We start from the raw sequence: 15401 nt of genomic DNA, 5'->3' as shown, positions 1-15401 counted from the left end.
GAAAAACTGGACCTGTAGCACTGCCTAAAAGCCAACCTCTTTACAACGGTCAGGGGACAGTGGCTTGTAGACAGCATTTTAGACATTGCAGGGGCTCTGTAGTACTCCTTTCAAAACCACAAAAATATGTTCTGGGTAGAATTGCTCTTTAAATCATAACCTTTGTCCTGCACACACACCGTTTCCTTCTATTATGTGGACTAAAATAAACTGATTTGTTTGCTACTATGCAGTAACATGACTAAACCTCTTTCTGCTTTCAGCTTCATTATAAAGGCATTTTTATGAATTATGTGCTCACAAATGGCTGCTCTGTGCAGTTATCAGGTCAACTAGACACAGTTAAGTATTAAACATGAATAGTACAACTTGCTGGAAGACACTATATAAGAACACACTGATTTGGTAAATGGCACAGACATCAGAGTAGGAAGAGACTAATTGGTTACAGTAGTTCTGAGTAGCTATAGTACACAATTAACAGAGAAAAAGTTCACACTAGTATTGCACATATTGTAAGGTAGAAGGACCTTGTCTGGTACATTCACCATTACCAACGTGTGACCTAACCACTTCTGTTTTATGGGGTGACAACCCTTTGTTATTTTTTAAAGAAATTCAAGTTGGGAAGTGCTTGGTGGACCGGGATGAGACTAAAAGTAAAAGTGCTTTAGCCAAATACAAATGGATGAGCTTGGCTGAACCAATGGATTTGGTCTTGGTCACCATCTTCTAGAGCTCCCACAATCTAATTAGGATTAAACTTTAACCTAAAGTATAATGATTCCACTGCAAACATATTTGACCAAGAGCGTGAAAAAGATGTGTTTACAAACCTCGGTACTCAAGCTGGACTAAGCCCTTTACATATTGTTTGGACAGTATTCTGGATCCACCAAGCATTTACCAGCCACCAAAAACATGCTGGTGTTGTGTTGACCTGATGGAGCTTAGAAAAAACTCTACAGACCTAGGCAAACAATACAGATCAGTACGTCTTGTAATTTATTTCTTCTCAAAAACAAACAACCTTTGTTTTGGAGATAAAGGATATTAGATATTAAACATTTAGTTTCTCTCCTCAAGGAGAGAACTGGTAGGGCTGCTGAGGTCACTTGGGCTGCTGGGGTTAGTGGGAGTGCTTGCGTTGCTAGCATTACTGGAGTTGCCTGCGTCTATGGAGCCCTTTTTGGAGCGATTACGCCAGTCAGGAACTGGCCCCGTAGAGGACAAAGCCTTTGACTTGATGTTCTGGCGATCTTTCTCTGCTTCTTCTTCCTCATCATATCTTTCGTCATCTTCTGTTTCACTGTGATGTGGGCTGGAGTGGCGGGACAGGGAAGGAGAGGGTGGCACAGATGCTGGACGTGGATAACGGAAACCTGCGGCCTAAAAACAAGACAAAAAAAATGAAAGGATCAGATCTAGTTATAGCAAATGGTTTTCTAATCGTCTATTAGTGCTATGCTAGCAAATCCAAAAAGTCAAAGTGCTGGATCATTACCAGATCCAACTATACAGTATATGTATGCAGCAGATGTGCAAGCGCCAGGAATACGATGCCTGTATGCAACAGATAAATACTGTATACAAAACATAAGTGTATTTCCACTTTTGCAGCCAATTTGGGATAACACCTATTTTATATTTGTTCTCATTTACATAGAAAAAAAAATTAAAGATTGCTGCTTATATTTTTACTTGTTTTTCTCTGAAAACCCCTAAAACTGAATTTTCCTCTGCTTTGTGAGGGGGTGGAGAGTTAATGTTTACCATAATTAACCCTGAATGTAGTGTGCTGGAAGATCCCATTAGCAGATGTAAACTAGATTTCAACACTAAAAAACACAAAAGAAGAGGCGCCTTTCCTGGTGCAATATCATTTAATCCAAAAAGACAGGCATAAAGGTGAATTGACAGGTTTTTTTATACTGTTTTTTGTCAGACTTTTTATGTCATACTGTTTTTTACTATAATATGTAAATTTGATATGCATTTGTCTATATGTAGTATGTGGTTTTATATGTGATTCCAGTCTCCTGTTCCCCCGTTTCTATACGATTTTACATAGGGCAGACTGCTGCTATATGCCAGTATTCATGGTAGATCCGATCTATGTCATTATAGTTATCGGTTTTTAACAGCTCTGATTGGCCGCGAGTTTGGTGTCATACACAAGGTTGTTATTGCCTGCCGTCTTTGATACCATCCATCCCCAGCCGCCGTCCAATCAGCCTCTATTACTTGACCCTATCACGTCCGAGCAGCCCATTCTTAAGCTACAGCAGGGAGGAGACTGGCATTACGTCCTGATGAAGGGGGCGTGCCCCGGAAACGCGTCGACACAGCAGTGCTTTATACAGGACACGCTATCCGGATCTTTTTATTGCTCTGGTCATATTGTCCAACGGCTTGTTTTTATCTTCAACATAGTGAGTACCTGTCAATTCACCTTTATGCCTGTCTTTTTGGATTAAATGATATTGCACCAGGAAAGGCGCCTCTTCTTTTGTGTTTTTTAGATGTTCCAGTACCCTTGACTGTTTTTGAGGCTGCACCTTGCATATGTGCTTACGATTTCTTCCCCAGGAGGGGTAAGGATTGTCCTTGGCGCTTTTAAAACCATAAACTTTTCTAGATTTCAACACTGTCCTAACAAAAGGGTTAAAGATCTAGAAGCCTGACTTCTGCATCATATGTTAATGTAGGGAAACTGCATCTGTCCCCAGTCTTTGTATGGGGACAGAATCACTCACCTCCAGTTGACAGCGCTAGTGCATATGTGTAAGAAGCAGGCACATAATTGCATACAGAACACTAAAAGATACAAAGACAGTACTATTTGTGAAAACTGGGGAATCAGTTATATTTGATATTGGTCCCCCACTGTCCCTGTAGATTAGGTGTAAAATTGCTTGTTTCGATATGCTAAAAAGGACATGTTAAAATAAAGAACATTGATCTTTTGAGAGCTAGTTTATCAGTTGTTTGTTTATGGACTTTGTTGAGTATGAAACAGACAAGAGCAAATTGCTGAATCTCAGAAACAAGTCTTCCTAATTGATTAAACTCAAAAGACGCAAAATGGCTAAAGCTGCAAAATCACAGATGGTGGGTTTTTTGCCTTTGGAAAGGAACATACTAAAATGGAGGGCAGAGAAGAGAGCTAAAGCCACTGACAAACTGGAAACAAAAACCTGACTTATCTAAACGCTTATCTAAACTTAGTGATCTTAAAGTCAAAAGGTTTTTAAGCCATTTTAAATGCAGATTAAATTGCTTACAATGGATGCTGCTCTGATGTTTAAAAGTTTGTTTCCTTCAGAATTAGCTGGTCCCCTGAACACAAAAGTTGTGTGTTTGTACAAACACACAGGTACAGCAGGGAAAGACAGTCCTCGCTTCCTGCTCCTCTCTTCTCCAAGCCAGTAAATGGACAGCTGCTAGAGATTGTGTTATTCCTTGTGATCTAGTAATCAACTGGGAGTTCAGGGAAGCAGAACTTAGGGAGTTGGAAGCAGCTGGAATTGGGCAAAAATGTAAAGAAATACTTTGCTGGGCAATTTAGATTTGTTTGATCCGGATCCATTATTGAAAAAAGTTTCAGAGTTTAATACTACATTAAAGTATTCCTACAACGGTCCATTTTAGTCCTAGTAAAAAATGATAAAACCCATGTCCTCATTGTACAGATTCTCTCTCACATATTGGGCTTGTGAACACAGTCATAGGGGCAGGAAGATAGGGAAATCCTTCAGTAAGCGCCCATTCACACTGGACGTTCAATCGTGTGATTTCCGCCGCGATATCGCGCAAATTTGCCGCGCGATATCGCGAGAAGTCGCCGTTCAATGATATTCAATGGAGCTGTTCTATTGAACAGCTCCATGTCGCTCGTCGCTGTTGCTTGTGCGGGACCCTTTTTCCCGCGGATGTCGCGCAATTTTTCTATTTTTGTATGCAGCCCGACGGTGAAGGTCGCTGGACCGTTGCACGAAACAGTCGCGCTATCCCGGCCGCGCGGATCCGCTTGAGGCAAGTGTGGCATAGTGTGAATAGGGCCTTAAAGCGACAGCCGATACTAACCTGACAGAGGAGTAGCTAGTAATAATTCATCACATTAAACTAGACTTGTTCTGCAGATGTTTCACTACTTACCCAGGCAGGTGCTTTAGTTCTATTAAAGTAGAACTAAAGCCAAAACTTTTTTTTAATAGTGTAAGGGGGTAATAGCCCGTCAGCTTTTTTTTTGCCATATGTGTCCCATAAAGGAGATTTCCCTTTACTTTGTCTGATGGCCACAAGAGGAAATGAGAGAAACCCCCTCCAAAGTGAGGGAAAGCCTTAGGTGCCACCAGGGTGTCCTCATTTTAAGAATCCCCATCTATTCCTGTTCTGATGACAATCCAAAATTTGGGATTTTTACTTTCACATTTACTCTGTGATAACGGTCATGAGGACAAATAGAGGGTGACCGCAAAAGTAGGAATACACTTTAAAGTAGAACCAAAGCCAAAACATTGAGTAAGGGAGGGTGATAACTAGGGATGTCCTGATACTAGTATTGGCATCGGAGCTGATACCGGGTATTTTTCCGAGTACTTGTACTCCTTAAAAATCCCAGATTCTTAAGGGCAGTACTGGCCTTCCCGGCGCAGGCACAGCCATGGACAGCCCCACACTGCTCAGTACAGCCCCTAGAGCCGGCACCTGCCCATTCAACCCAGCATTTCAGACTGATGTTCTATCACTTCCCCCACTGGCACCCGTCTGATCAGCATAGCCACTGCCTGAGCCCTGGAGAGATCCACATGCCACCCTGGTGAGATTGCAGTCTGGTGAGATGTGTATTTAGCTCTGGTGACATGTCATGTATTCAGCCCTGGTGAGATCTGTTACAGAGCCCTGGTGAGATCTGTTACAGAGCCCTGGTGAGATCTGTTACAGAGCCCTGGTGAGATCTGTTACAGAGCCCTGGTGAGATCTGTTACAGAGCCCTGGTGAGATTTGTTACAGAGCCCTGGTGAGATTTGTTACAGAGCCCTGGTGAGATTTGTTACAGAGCCCTGGTGAGATTTGTTACAGAGCCCTGGTGAGATTTGTTACAGAGCCCTGGTGAGATTTGTTACAGAGCCCTGGTGAGATTTGTTACAGAGCCCTGGTGAGATTTGTTACAGAGCCCTGGTGAGATTTGTTACAGAGCCCTGGTGAGATCTGTTACAGAGCCCTGGTGAGATCTGTTACAGAGCCCTGGTGAGATCTGTTACAGAGCCCTGGTGAGATCTGTTACAGAGCCCTGGTGAGAAACTGCGATAAAATCATTAGTCTGTATTGTTTTAGAAAAAAATATCCCATGTCCCTTTTAAGAAACATTATCGGTAATTGGTATCAGCAAATACTTGAGGGAAAGCACTTTTACTTGTTCTTGAAAAAGTTGTAGGGCTGCAACCAAGTAATTGATGAGAATAGCTGTCAACTATTCTCATTATCGATGAGTTGGTTGAATCCCTTAGCTCTCTCCTCCACGCTGGGAGGAGGGCACAGAAAGCATTCGGCGGGTTCAATAGCCAGCCTGCTATTGGCTATTGCACCAGTCCACTACCTGCTGTATTTACATTAAGCTGCCCTCTGCGGAATCTTGCTACCGGCAGCTGTCATTCCCTGGCTGAAGCTATTCAAGCGCCATGTGCTTGCAATACAATTATTTTTTTTAAAGAAAAAATTGGTGGGGACAAAAAAAACCAAAAAAGTCATTTTCAGTTTCGGCCTGACAAATTCTGTTGCGGGAGGTGCATTGCAGTGCCATTAATTTCAATGGCACCCCAAAAGCACCTCCCACCCACAGTGTGATCACCCGCACTGGAATGCGCAGTGCCGCAATGCCGTATGTTCCAGTGCAGTGCGTTTGCAAAAAATTGTGCATGCAGTTTTATTCTGAAGTAAACTTTTTTTCTTGTAACACTGCACGAGTGTATTTTTTATTTTAAATGAAGGATGGTAATTTTTTATCCGATCAAAAAAAAACAAAGGCAACTAAATCGATTACGTAAATGATATAGGTTCCAGCAGTCAGGACCGAATGCAGTACAGCAAGCCATATCCTATTACCTGTACACCCACTTACTCTATAAATACACTTCCATTACAGGTTAGTAAACTTTTCAGTGTTTGGGGATTTGTTATGTTCCCCTAAAAGGCAGCACACGTGTTTTAGGTTGTTTACTGTGTTAGAGCACGTCTAGTGTGAACTAGGCCACGTGATTTATAGAGATTTGATTTTTTTTTTTTATAAGACCTGCAGTACTTTTTTCATTTTTGAAGCGTGCATTTATAATTTTTTTTTCTAAAAAAAAAAAGGTGGAATTTCCCTTTAGTAAGCTAGTATTACATTTATTGGAGCAATTGTCTTTCTGTTTGCAGTAGCTACCAGGGTCACCATAGTGTATCCATTGGAAGATTTCACAACTATTCCTGTCCTGATGACAACCCAAAATCTGTGATTTTCCTTCACTTCCAGTGATTATGATCACCAGGATAAACAGAGGGTGAATTTCCCTAACAGAGACACAGACAGCAATAAAAACCTGACAGGGGTTCTAATCCCTCTCCACTCAATCCAAAACTAAAAAGGTTTTGGCTTCAGTTGCACATTAAGTGTCAGGAACATACACCAGAATTTGCCCAAGTAAAGAAATGGTGCCAAACCTTTCCCGCTCTATCCCAAATGGAAAAAATAAAAATAGAAATATGGGAGTTCCACTTTAAACAGACTACAGGAGCATGTATAGGAACTGCCCAGACAATAGCAATGGCATTTTCTACACTTTCCAGATGTTGCAGCAGTGTTTGCCCTCCGTTATCACATTGGAAGGGGCAAAGTGCAGTTTTTGTTTTTATTGGCTCATGTACACAATGTTGCTGGACATCCCACACGTGCTGGAAAGTGACATGTGTGTGTGTGTGTGTCAGAGAGGTTCCTGTGTAGTGACAGGGTAATGTTGTAAAGCTTGCCACTTTCAGGACTCTGCACCAGTGTATTTCAGCAATGTGGTTCTTATTGGGGTAACTACTGCAAACAGAAAGACAACTGCTCCAATAAATGTAATACTAACTTAGTAGAGGAAAATTCCACCTTTTAGAAGAGAAAAAATAAATAAAATACACACTTTTAAAAAGAAAAAAAAATCTAAATCTCTATAAATCACATGGCCTAGTTCACACTAGAAGGGCTCTAACACACAGTAAGATAAAAACATCCTAAAACACGTGTACTGCCGTTTGGGACAACAGAACAAATCCCAAACACTGGAAAGCTTACTAACCTTTAATGGAAGTGTATTTATGGAGTAAGTGGGTGCCCAATATGACATGGCTTGCTGTACTGCATTCAGGGCTGACTGTTAGAGCCTGTATTCTATGACACGCTTTCCCTAAACATCAGAGCTACCTAAAGCCACATTCATACCAGTGCAATGTACTAATTAGGCATGCACCGATATATCGGCCGCCGAAACATATCGGCCGAAAATTGCACTTTTGTCATAATGCCGAAAGTGCCATGTTTCGGCCGATACAATCGCCACATCCGTGCTTTCTCTCCTCCCCGCTGGGCGCTGCTCTGTGTCCCAGTGGGGAAGAGAGAAAGTGTCACAGGCGGCCGAGCGCTGCGGTAGGGGAGCGCTGTGAGCGGCCAGTGTCTCTCCTCCCACACCGCTCAGCCGCCTATCACAGTCCGGCAGAGCTGTGTGTGAGCAGAGACAGGCCGTGCTGGCACAGAAGGCTGAGCTCTCCCTGCACCGCTCGCTCAGCCTCCTGTGACAGCTGTCAGAGGAGAGCAAGGTACAAACACTCAGCGATCAGTGATCGCTGAGTGTTTGTAGATAATTGAGGACATGGTATGTTAACTAGATCCTCAATTATGAATAAATGGGAAGTGCTCTACATCCCCTCCTGTTCATTCATAGTTGTAGTTATAGTAAACATACCATGTCCTCATGTTATCAATGAACAGAAACACTCAGAGGATTCCTGTTCATTGATAACTGAGGCTGCAGAAAAAGAGATTGAGGACTCGGTCTTAAATGTCTTTTTCCATTTTAAAAGGGAAATATCAGGGGTCTGTTTAGACCCCCAATACTCCCCTGAGCGCTGTGAGCGGCCAGTGTCTCTCCTCCCACACCGCTCAGCCGCCTATCACAGTCCGGCAGAGCTGTGTGTGAGCAGAGACAGGCCGTGCTGGCACAGAAGGCTGAGCTCTCCCTGCACCGCTCGCTCAGCCTCCTGTGACAGCTGTCAGAGGAGAGCAAGGTACAAACACTCAGCGATCAGTGATCGCTGAGTGTTTGTAGATAATTGAGGACATGGTATGTTAACTAGATCCTCAATTATGAATAAATGGGAAGTGCTCTACATCCCCTCCTGTTCATTCATAGTTGTAGTTATAGTAAACATACCATGTCCTCATGTTATCAATGAACAGAAACACTCAGAGGATTCCTGTTCATTGATAACTGAGGCTGCAGAAAAAGAGATTGAGGACTCGGTCTTAAATGTCTTTTTCCATTTTAAAAGGGAAATATCAGGGGTCTGTTTAGACCCCCAATACTCCCCGAAACTCTAAAAGTAAAGTAAAAAATACAAATATTTAATAAAAAATGAAAATAAACAAATTAAAAAGTTTATAAAAAATAAATAAAATTAAAATATTTGAAAAAATTAAAATCAAACCATTTTCGGTATCGGTTTCAGCCTGACAGTTTTTTTAATTTCGGTTTCGTTTTTAAAATGTCCCTGTCGGTGCACCTCTAGTACTAATGTATATGGAATATAAATGAATGCTGCCAGCAACGTACTGAGCAGAGGATGAAAGCCACACTGACTGCATACATCTGTTCAAATGTTTTCTTTGAAATCCATGTGAACCTGGATGTCAGTCTCTAGCATGTCTCCCAAACCCCCCCACTAAAAACTGAACAGTAGATGGCAGTTTGGCAGATAAGAAAAACATTAATGCAGGGCTAATTATTAATACACAATTAAATGTATTTTGTGTAGGTTCAAACAGTGTAAATATCTGGATTTGACCTGGTGTCAGCCTCTTGCAATCCCTCTATATCAGGGTGGGAGTGTGAGAAGAAGTAGCAGCACAAGAAACCAATCAGTGCATGCACTAACAAGAAGCATGCTGATAGGAGAGAGCAGTGACAAAGTCATGAGCCATGAGACAGAGGGGGTGATTTACTAACCTAAACACACGCACACACTAGGTGCGTGTGATTTTTACACAGCAAAACGTATTTATCAACCAAAAAGTCTCTAAAAGCATATTTCCACTAATGCCATATATGGAAAAATCATGCACATGATGCATATATAATGCTGCTTCACAGTTTAGACAAAAATGGTTAGCTCATGCATTTACATTCCTGCATTCATCAACGCAAGCAACACAACATAGAGCTAATTTACACAAGATCACCTTGCAATTCATGCTTGGCTTTGCACAACACACCTGCTAGGTGTGTACACACTACAAAAGGTGTTTAGATTCCACCCATAGATCATGCTGGGAGGGAACACACTACAGAGGTGTATACATGTTCGTGGTGTGTTTATAAGGTTAGTAAATCAACCCCAGAGTCTCAGAGCCATGAGACAGAGGGGTTGATTTACTAACCTTATAAACACACCACGAATGTGTATACACCTCTGCAGTGTGTTCCCTCCCAGCATGATCTATGAGTGGAATCTAAACACCTTTGTAATGTGTACACACCCAGCAGGTGTGTTGTGCAAAGCCCTGAAGGAATTCCAAGGTGATGTTGGGTAAATTAGCTCTATGTTGTGTTGCTTGCGTTGATGAATGCAAGGAATGTAAATGCATGAGCTAACCATTTTTGTCTAAACTGTGAAGCAGCATTATATATGCATCATGTGCATGATTTTTCCATATATGGCATTAGTGGAAATATGCTTTTAGAGACTTTTTGGTTGATAAATACGTTTTGCTGTGTGAAAATCACACGTACCTGGTGTGTGTGTGTGTTTAGGTTAGTAAATCACCCCCAGAGTCTCAGAGCCATGAGACTCTGCCGCTTTCACTGTCTAGTCACATGCTGGAGTGTGTCCAGGGTGACCCATGCACAGAGGAAGCAGGCTCAATGATTCTGGCCATCAGACTGAGGACATTTAGTGGCAGAAAAAAAGTACTGTGGGGGGGAATCTCTGGAATGAAGCGGAATACTGCAGCAAAGGCCGTTTTTATTTTATTTTTATCTTTTAATAGGCTTTTTATGTTTTGGCTGGAGTTCTGCTTTAGGCATAGAAATGGAATTAAATGTACATGGGGGCAGCCATATTGGATTATTATATATGTAGGCTCTGCTTCCTGCTTTGCAGTGCTGCATGGGGTTTTTTGCTTTAATGCTCCTTCTAATGCAAGCTTATGTATCAACTAACTCAAGTAAAAGCAAAGCATTCCCTTTGATGAAAAGATCAGCTCTCTATAGTGGTTAGGTACAGAGTCCATTGAGCTGAGAGCTCCCTCTAGTGGGTACTCTAAAAATCTCTACATTTAATACAAAAATTGGTACTCTTTTAGGAGATATTTATCAATGGAGTTACATTGGTTTTAAAACTGTTGCAGCATAGGATTGTATACTATCTAAACACAAGCGTTTATTTGATCCTCTACGAGAGATCATTTGAGATCATAGTTACATAGTTACATAGTATTTGAGGTTGAATAAAGACATTAGTCCATCAAGTCCAACCTATTAGGATCTCATTCTAGGAGTACCCGTACCCCTGTATATTACGGTCCCTTAAGAAATCGTCCAAAAGTTTCTTGAACAATTCCACATTATTTGCTGAAATCACCGCCTGTGGCAGTGAGTTCCAGACCCTAACTGATCTTACTGTGAAGAACCCCCTTCGCACCTTGTGCTGGAATTTTTTAATGACTAGCACTCCAGTGCAAACAATTGGAGAATGAGCATGCAATGCGCAAGAGCCCCTATGGCCCTTCTATGTAAAAATGATTGCAGGCAGCATGCTGCTATCAAGTGTAGCCAGCAGATCAAGGGGGCACATCTGGAGTGCTGCTGGCAGCAGGGTACCAAAGGCTCAAGGTGCCAGGCTAGCTTCCCATGCCCGAGTGCTAGCTTCCCATGCCCGAGTGCACAGCCCTCTTCTTCCACCATGGCAGCTACCCAGCATCTCAACAGCAGCACCACGAGCCTGTTGCAGTAATAACAACTTTCTTGTCTGCACAAGAAAAGCACAATACAGAAGACTAGTGTTTTATAGAAAAATAGATTGTGAAATCAAACGCGCATGTGACCATTCACAGCAGTGTGACTATTTTAATATATGTCCCCACTATACTTTCCCATGGATCTGTCTGGAAGAGCTGCAGGAGAAACCTCCCAGAAGTCATCCACATGAGGTGGTCAAACCATCAGTAAGCCCATGATCTGCAGGGGCACAACAAACCTGTTGCTTTTAGTGTTGAAACTCTATGTGAAATCTAACATACATGCTATAAGGTTCACAGTAATTTAATACAGTGCCAAAGTAAAAGTGGACTTGCAAATGTACTTACAGCAGTGGGTTCATGGGGTTCATATGTAAAGTTGTCAGGAAATGCTTTAGCCAGTGCCATGTGTCGAGCATACATGTAATACTAGGAGACAAAAGGAAACAAATGATGTTTTATTGCAAAGATCAGCTGAATTTGTCACATGTTACATTATCAAATCATGGTATTTTTTAAATAAGTCAGTAAACTATATACAGCTTTTGCTCCTTAAAAAAGATTTAAGCCCTAACTAAATTACATTTTATACTTTTCCCATGTCTCCCTTATTGTGTTTACAATATTACTATGTAGCAGTCTGATCAAGGAGACAAGCCAGGGGAAATGCTTCCTCCTGCCTGCAGCCGACTGACATCATCTCAGCCTAGGAAAAGTCAATAGACGGGAGCTTAAGGAATTTAATAGACCGCTTTAAAAAAAGCAAAAAAAAAAAAAGCGATGCTTGCTGTATCTTACATAGTTACATAGTATTTGAGGTTGAATAAAGACATTAGTCCATCAAGTCCAACCTATTAGGATCTCATTCTAGGAGTACCTGTACCCCTGTATATTACGGTCCCTTAAGAAATCGTCCAAAAGTTTCTTGAACAAGTCCACATTATTTGCTGAAATCACCGCATGTGGCAGTGAGTTCCAGACCCTAACTGATCTTACTGTGAAGAACCCCCTTCGCCCCTTGTGACAAGTTAGGAACTGATTTAGTAGAGTTATAGTCAGCACAAGTTTAGGATGTGCAAATCCATTCTAGGATGTAAGGAGAACAGTAGGAGGTTATGTTAACAGTGAAAACACATCTTACCCTGCCCAGGTACTTCCAATCAAGAAGGTCAGACAAGCGCTCGGTGCGGTTTCTCTGAATGATGCGCTGGCGTCGTGTCTGCTGGCAGAAACTGTATAGGAAGGACGTGAGCTGAGTGCAGGAATCGTCCACGGAACGGAACCGTCGATCTAAGATGTAGATACCTGCACGGCAGATAACGCCCAAACATATAGAAATGGAACACAATGACAAATATAACAAAATGGGATGTAAAATATAGTGCAGTTTACCATAGGCAGAAGGGTCAGCAATGTGTTCCTCCATGAAACATCCAAATCCAGACAGGTTGGTGGAAATACTGGGGATCCCCATAACAGTACATTCAGCTGGGGAGAGAATTAACAGGATTCAGATGTGACATAGGAAACCCATAGAGTTAGCTATAAAATGGAAGCTGAAACACAATGCCAGTCATTTTGTGAGCTGAACCAATGCACAAAAGGTGCATTCTATTCTTATCACGAGAAAGAACTTAAAATGAACCACTTAGATTGGACTATATATGTTTTTGAAGTGACTGAGAACTGGCTCCTCAGCAAAAGTAAAGTATTCACAGATTTTAGCTAACAGGTCTCCAACCTTAATGGAAAATGCAGAATCCAATTTTGGTCAGGATATTCCAGGGTACCACATACAATGGTATACCCTCCCAGAGTTACATTTTCGGATTGGGTCGATATTTTTCATTGGAGGACGCAGCATGAAACTTTCTTGATGTGTGGATATACTACCGCCTACAGGAGGTTTGCAAACCTGACACTGCAAATCCTTGTCAGTTATTTAGGTTGGGGTAACCACTCATAATAAAAGTAAAGCACAAGCTACCTTTTTAGGTTTTAAGAGTGAGGGAGGAGTTACTCCCCCACCCATTTCACAGCAGGGACAGAAATGGCGATAAAAACCTGTCACGGAAGAGACAAAACATGAGAGGAAATCCTGCTAACTGGCATCAGGCAGTAACAAATTATTTTTTGCTTGTGGGGAATTGTGCCCCAGCTGTGCTGGTGGGAAAATCTAAAAAGGAACAGCAACAAAGTCTATGTTCAATCATGGCTCTGAACACAATGTTTGGGGTTCCAGGACCACCTTACCTGCTTGGTGCCGATATGTGTACTCAGCCATTTAGCTCAGTCCACTATCATGCTAGGTGTGTGGCAGGAGTCACAACCACAAATTATTGTATGTAATGTCTAGCCTGTTCCTGGACCCAGAAAATTGAGACAATTTCTAAATATAGGCTTACTTCCAGTGACGGACAAAACGTATATATGTATTTTTAAGCTTTATCTTAAGTTCTCCATTAAACTACAATATAATTTGCGGTGTCTGAGAAATTTCAAAAACATTTTCTTTTCTTTTTTGGGGGGGGGGGGCATTTATGTATAGCAGCATTTAAAATATAGCTGTGCATACTGACTGCCCTCCCAACGGTTAACAGTGGACTAATCAACCATTGATTAGTGCAGGAAGTTTGGAGTTTGACTGATACCCTTGTTTATTAAGCATGCCAGCTTTCAGGATTCCTGTGTCAGGCTTCATACAATTCATTATAAAAAAGGTATTATATAGGTTCAAAGATTCTCTCAGAAGCAACAGAGTGTTTATTAGGTAATTCTGTAGAGCACAGGACCTCAGATAAGAATAGTCATGGCTTACCAGGCGTGTACCCCCAGGGCTCATAGTAAGAAGGGAAGACCCCAAGGTGACATCCACGCACAAACTCCTCATAATCCACTGGTAAAAGTGGGCTGGTAGAGGAGAGGAACTCTGGATGAAAAATTACCTGAGGGGTAAATAAGAAAGAAAAACAAGAACAGAAATGAAGGTCGAGTTAACGAAAAGGTGTTAATAACTAAAACAAAGGTCGCTCATACTGGTGTATCCCGGTTTGTGTGCTCTACAGGAAAAAATACTATCCCTGTAGGCCTCAATGATAACAGTAATACTGAAAGTAGTATGAAACACTCATTTATAAAAATAAATAATGAATCCAGATCAAACAAATATCCATTACCCAGCAAACTTTTTTTTTTAACATTTTACAGTCATGTTTCTGAATAGTTGGCTCCAACTTTCTCAGCTTGGCTTTCCTGAACTTCCTGTCCAGTACAAGATCACATCTACTAGCCTGGAGAAGGGAGGAAGGAGGGGCAGAGAGGAGTGGCTTGCCTTGCTGTGACTGTGTATTTGTGATGACAAATACACTAGCACACACAAGGGTGGCCCCCATAGGACCCTGCAAGAGAAAGGAGCCACCCTAAAAAGGAGGATATCAGAACTAGTACTCAGATGACCAGCTGATTCTGCAGGAAACAAACTTTCAAACATCAAGGGGAAGCATCCACTGTAAGTGATTTGATGAGAATTAAAAACATTTTGGACTTTAACATTACTTGCCAGCGCAAAGGCACAAAAAGGCAGAAAAAGAGATTTAGGATTCTGAATCTATGCTAGAAAACAGTTCAGTACCGTCAGTGACACTTTATTTGCACTAACAGTTAAAAATTTGCAGGACAAATTTTAGGGTGTCCCCCCTGACGTACGCGCCCGGCCTGAACCGATTGTATGTCAATCACACGTGACACACGTTCTGAACCGAACGAGCTGTCACAAGGAGGTGGCGATACAACTCTCAGCCTCACACTACACAGAGATTTACTAGCTTGCGGGACAACAATTTAAGGCCAGCAGACAGAGTTATCGTCCCTAGGGTTGGTCAACTTTGCAGTTAACCCTTTACACACCGAACATCAGCTGCCACCATGCACCGTTCTCAGCAAGTGCTGTGACACTTCAAAAAACTCAAAGCCTATGATACTGCTGTCCCCTAAAATACGACAGGTTTCACTATACAGTAGCGCTCGTCACAGAGGCAAGGATACTTTAAGTTCTAATTTAGAGCGTAGAGATAAGCTTAACGATTTTCAAGATAGTCTTTTAATAAAAGAAACGGTGCAGAAAAATATATTAATAAAAGGAGATATA

At 41.8% G+C, this 15401-nt stretch overlaps 1 protein-coding gene across 1 annotated transcript in view; it reads right to left on the bottom strand.

The window, feature by feature from the left end:
- Nucleotides 1-565: 565 nt before the first annotated feature.
- The window catches only part of LOC108801187 (glycogen [starch] synthase, muscle-like), a gene marked incomplete at its 5' end in the record, with an annotated part of 22581 nt that continues 7745 nt past the window's right edge, over nt 566-15401 (bottom strand). Inside the window, 5 exons of the mRNA XM_018573117.1 lie at nt 566-1389; nt 11603-11683; nt 12396-12559; nt 12647-12742; nt 14073-14199. Coding sequence (XP_018428619.1) covers nt 1069-1389; nt 11603-11683; nt 12396-12559; nt 12647-12742; nt 14073-14199 — 789 coding nt within the window. The remainder of the gene's footprint in view (nt 1390-11602; nt 11684-12395; nt 12560-12646; nt 12743-14072; nt 14200-15401) is intronic.

This window comes from Nanorana parkeri, unplaced genomic scaffold, assembly GCF_000935625.1.
Source record: "Nanorana parkeri isolate BGI_ZX_2015 unplaced genomic scaffold, ASM93562v1 scaffold2243, whole genome shotgun sequence".
NCBI classification, from domain to species: domain Eukaryota; kingdom Metazoa; phylum Chordata; class Amphibia; order Anura; family Dicroglossidae; genus Nanorana; species Nanorana parkeri.
This window is presented reverse-complemented; position numbering and strand designations above follow the sequence as displayed.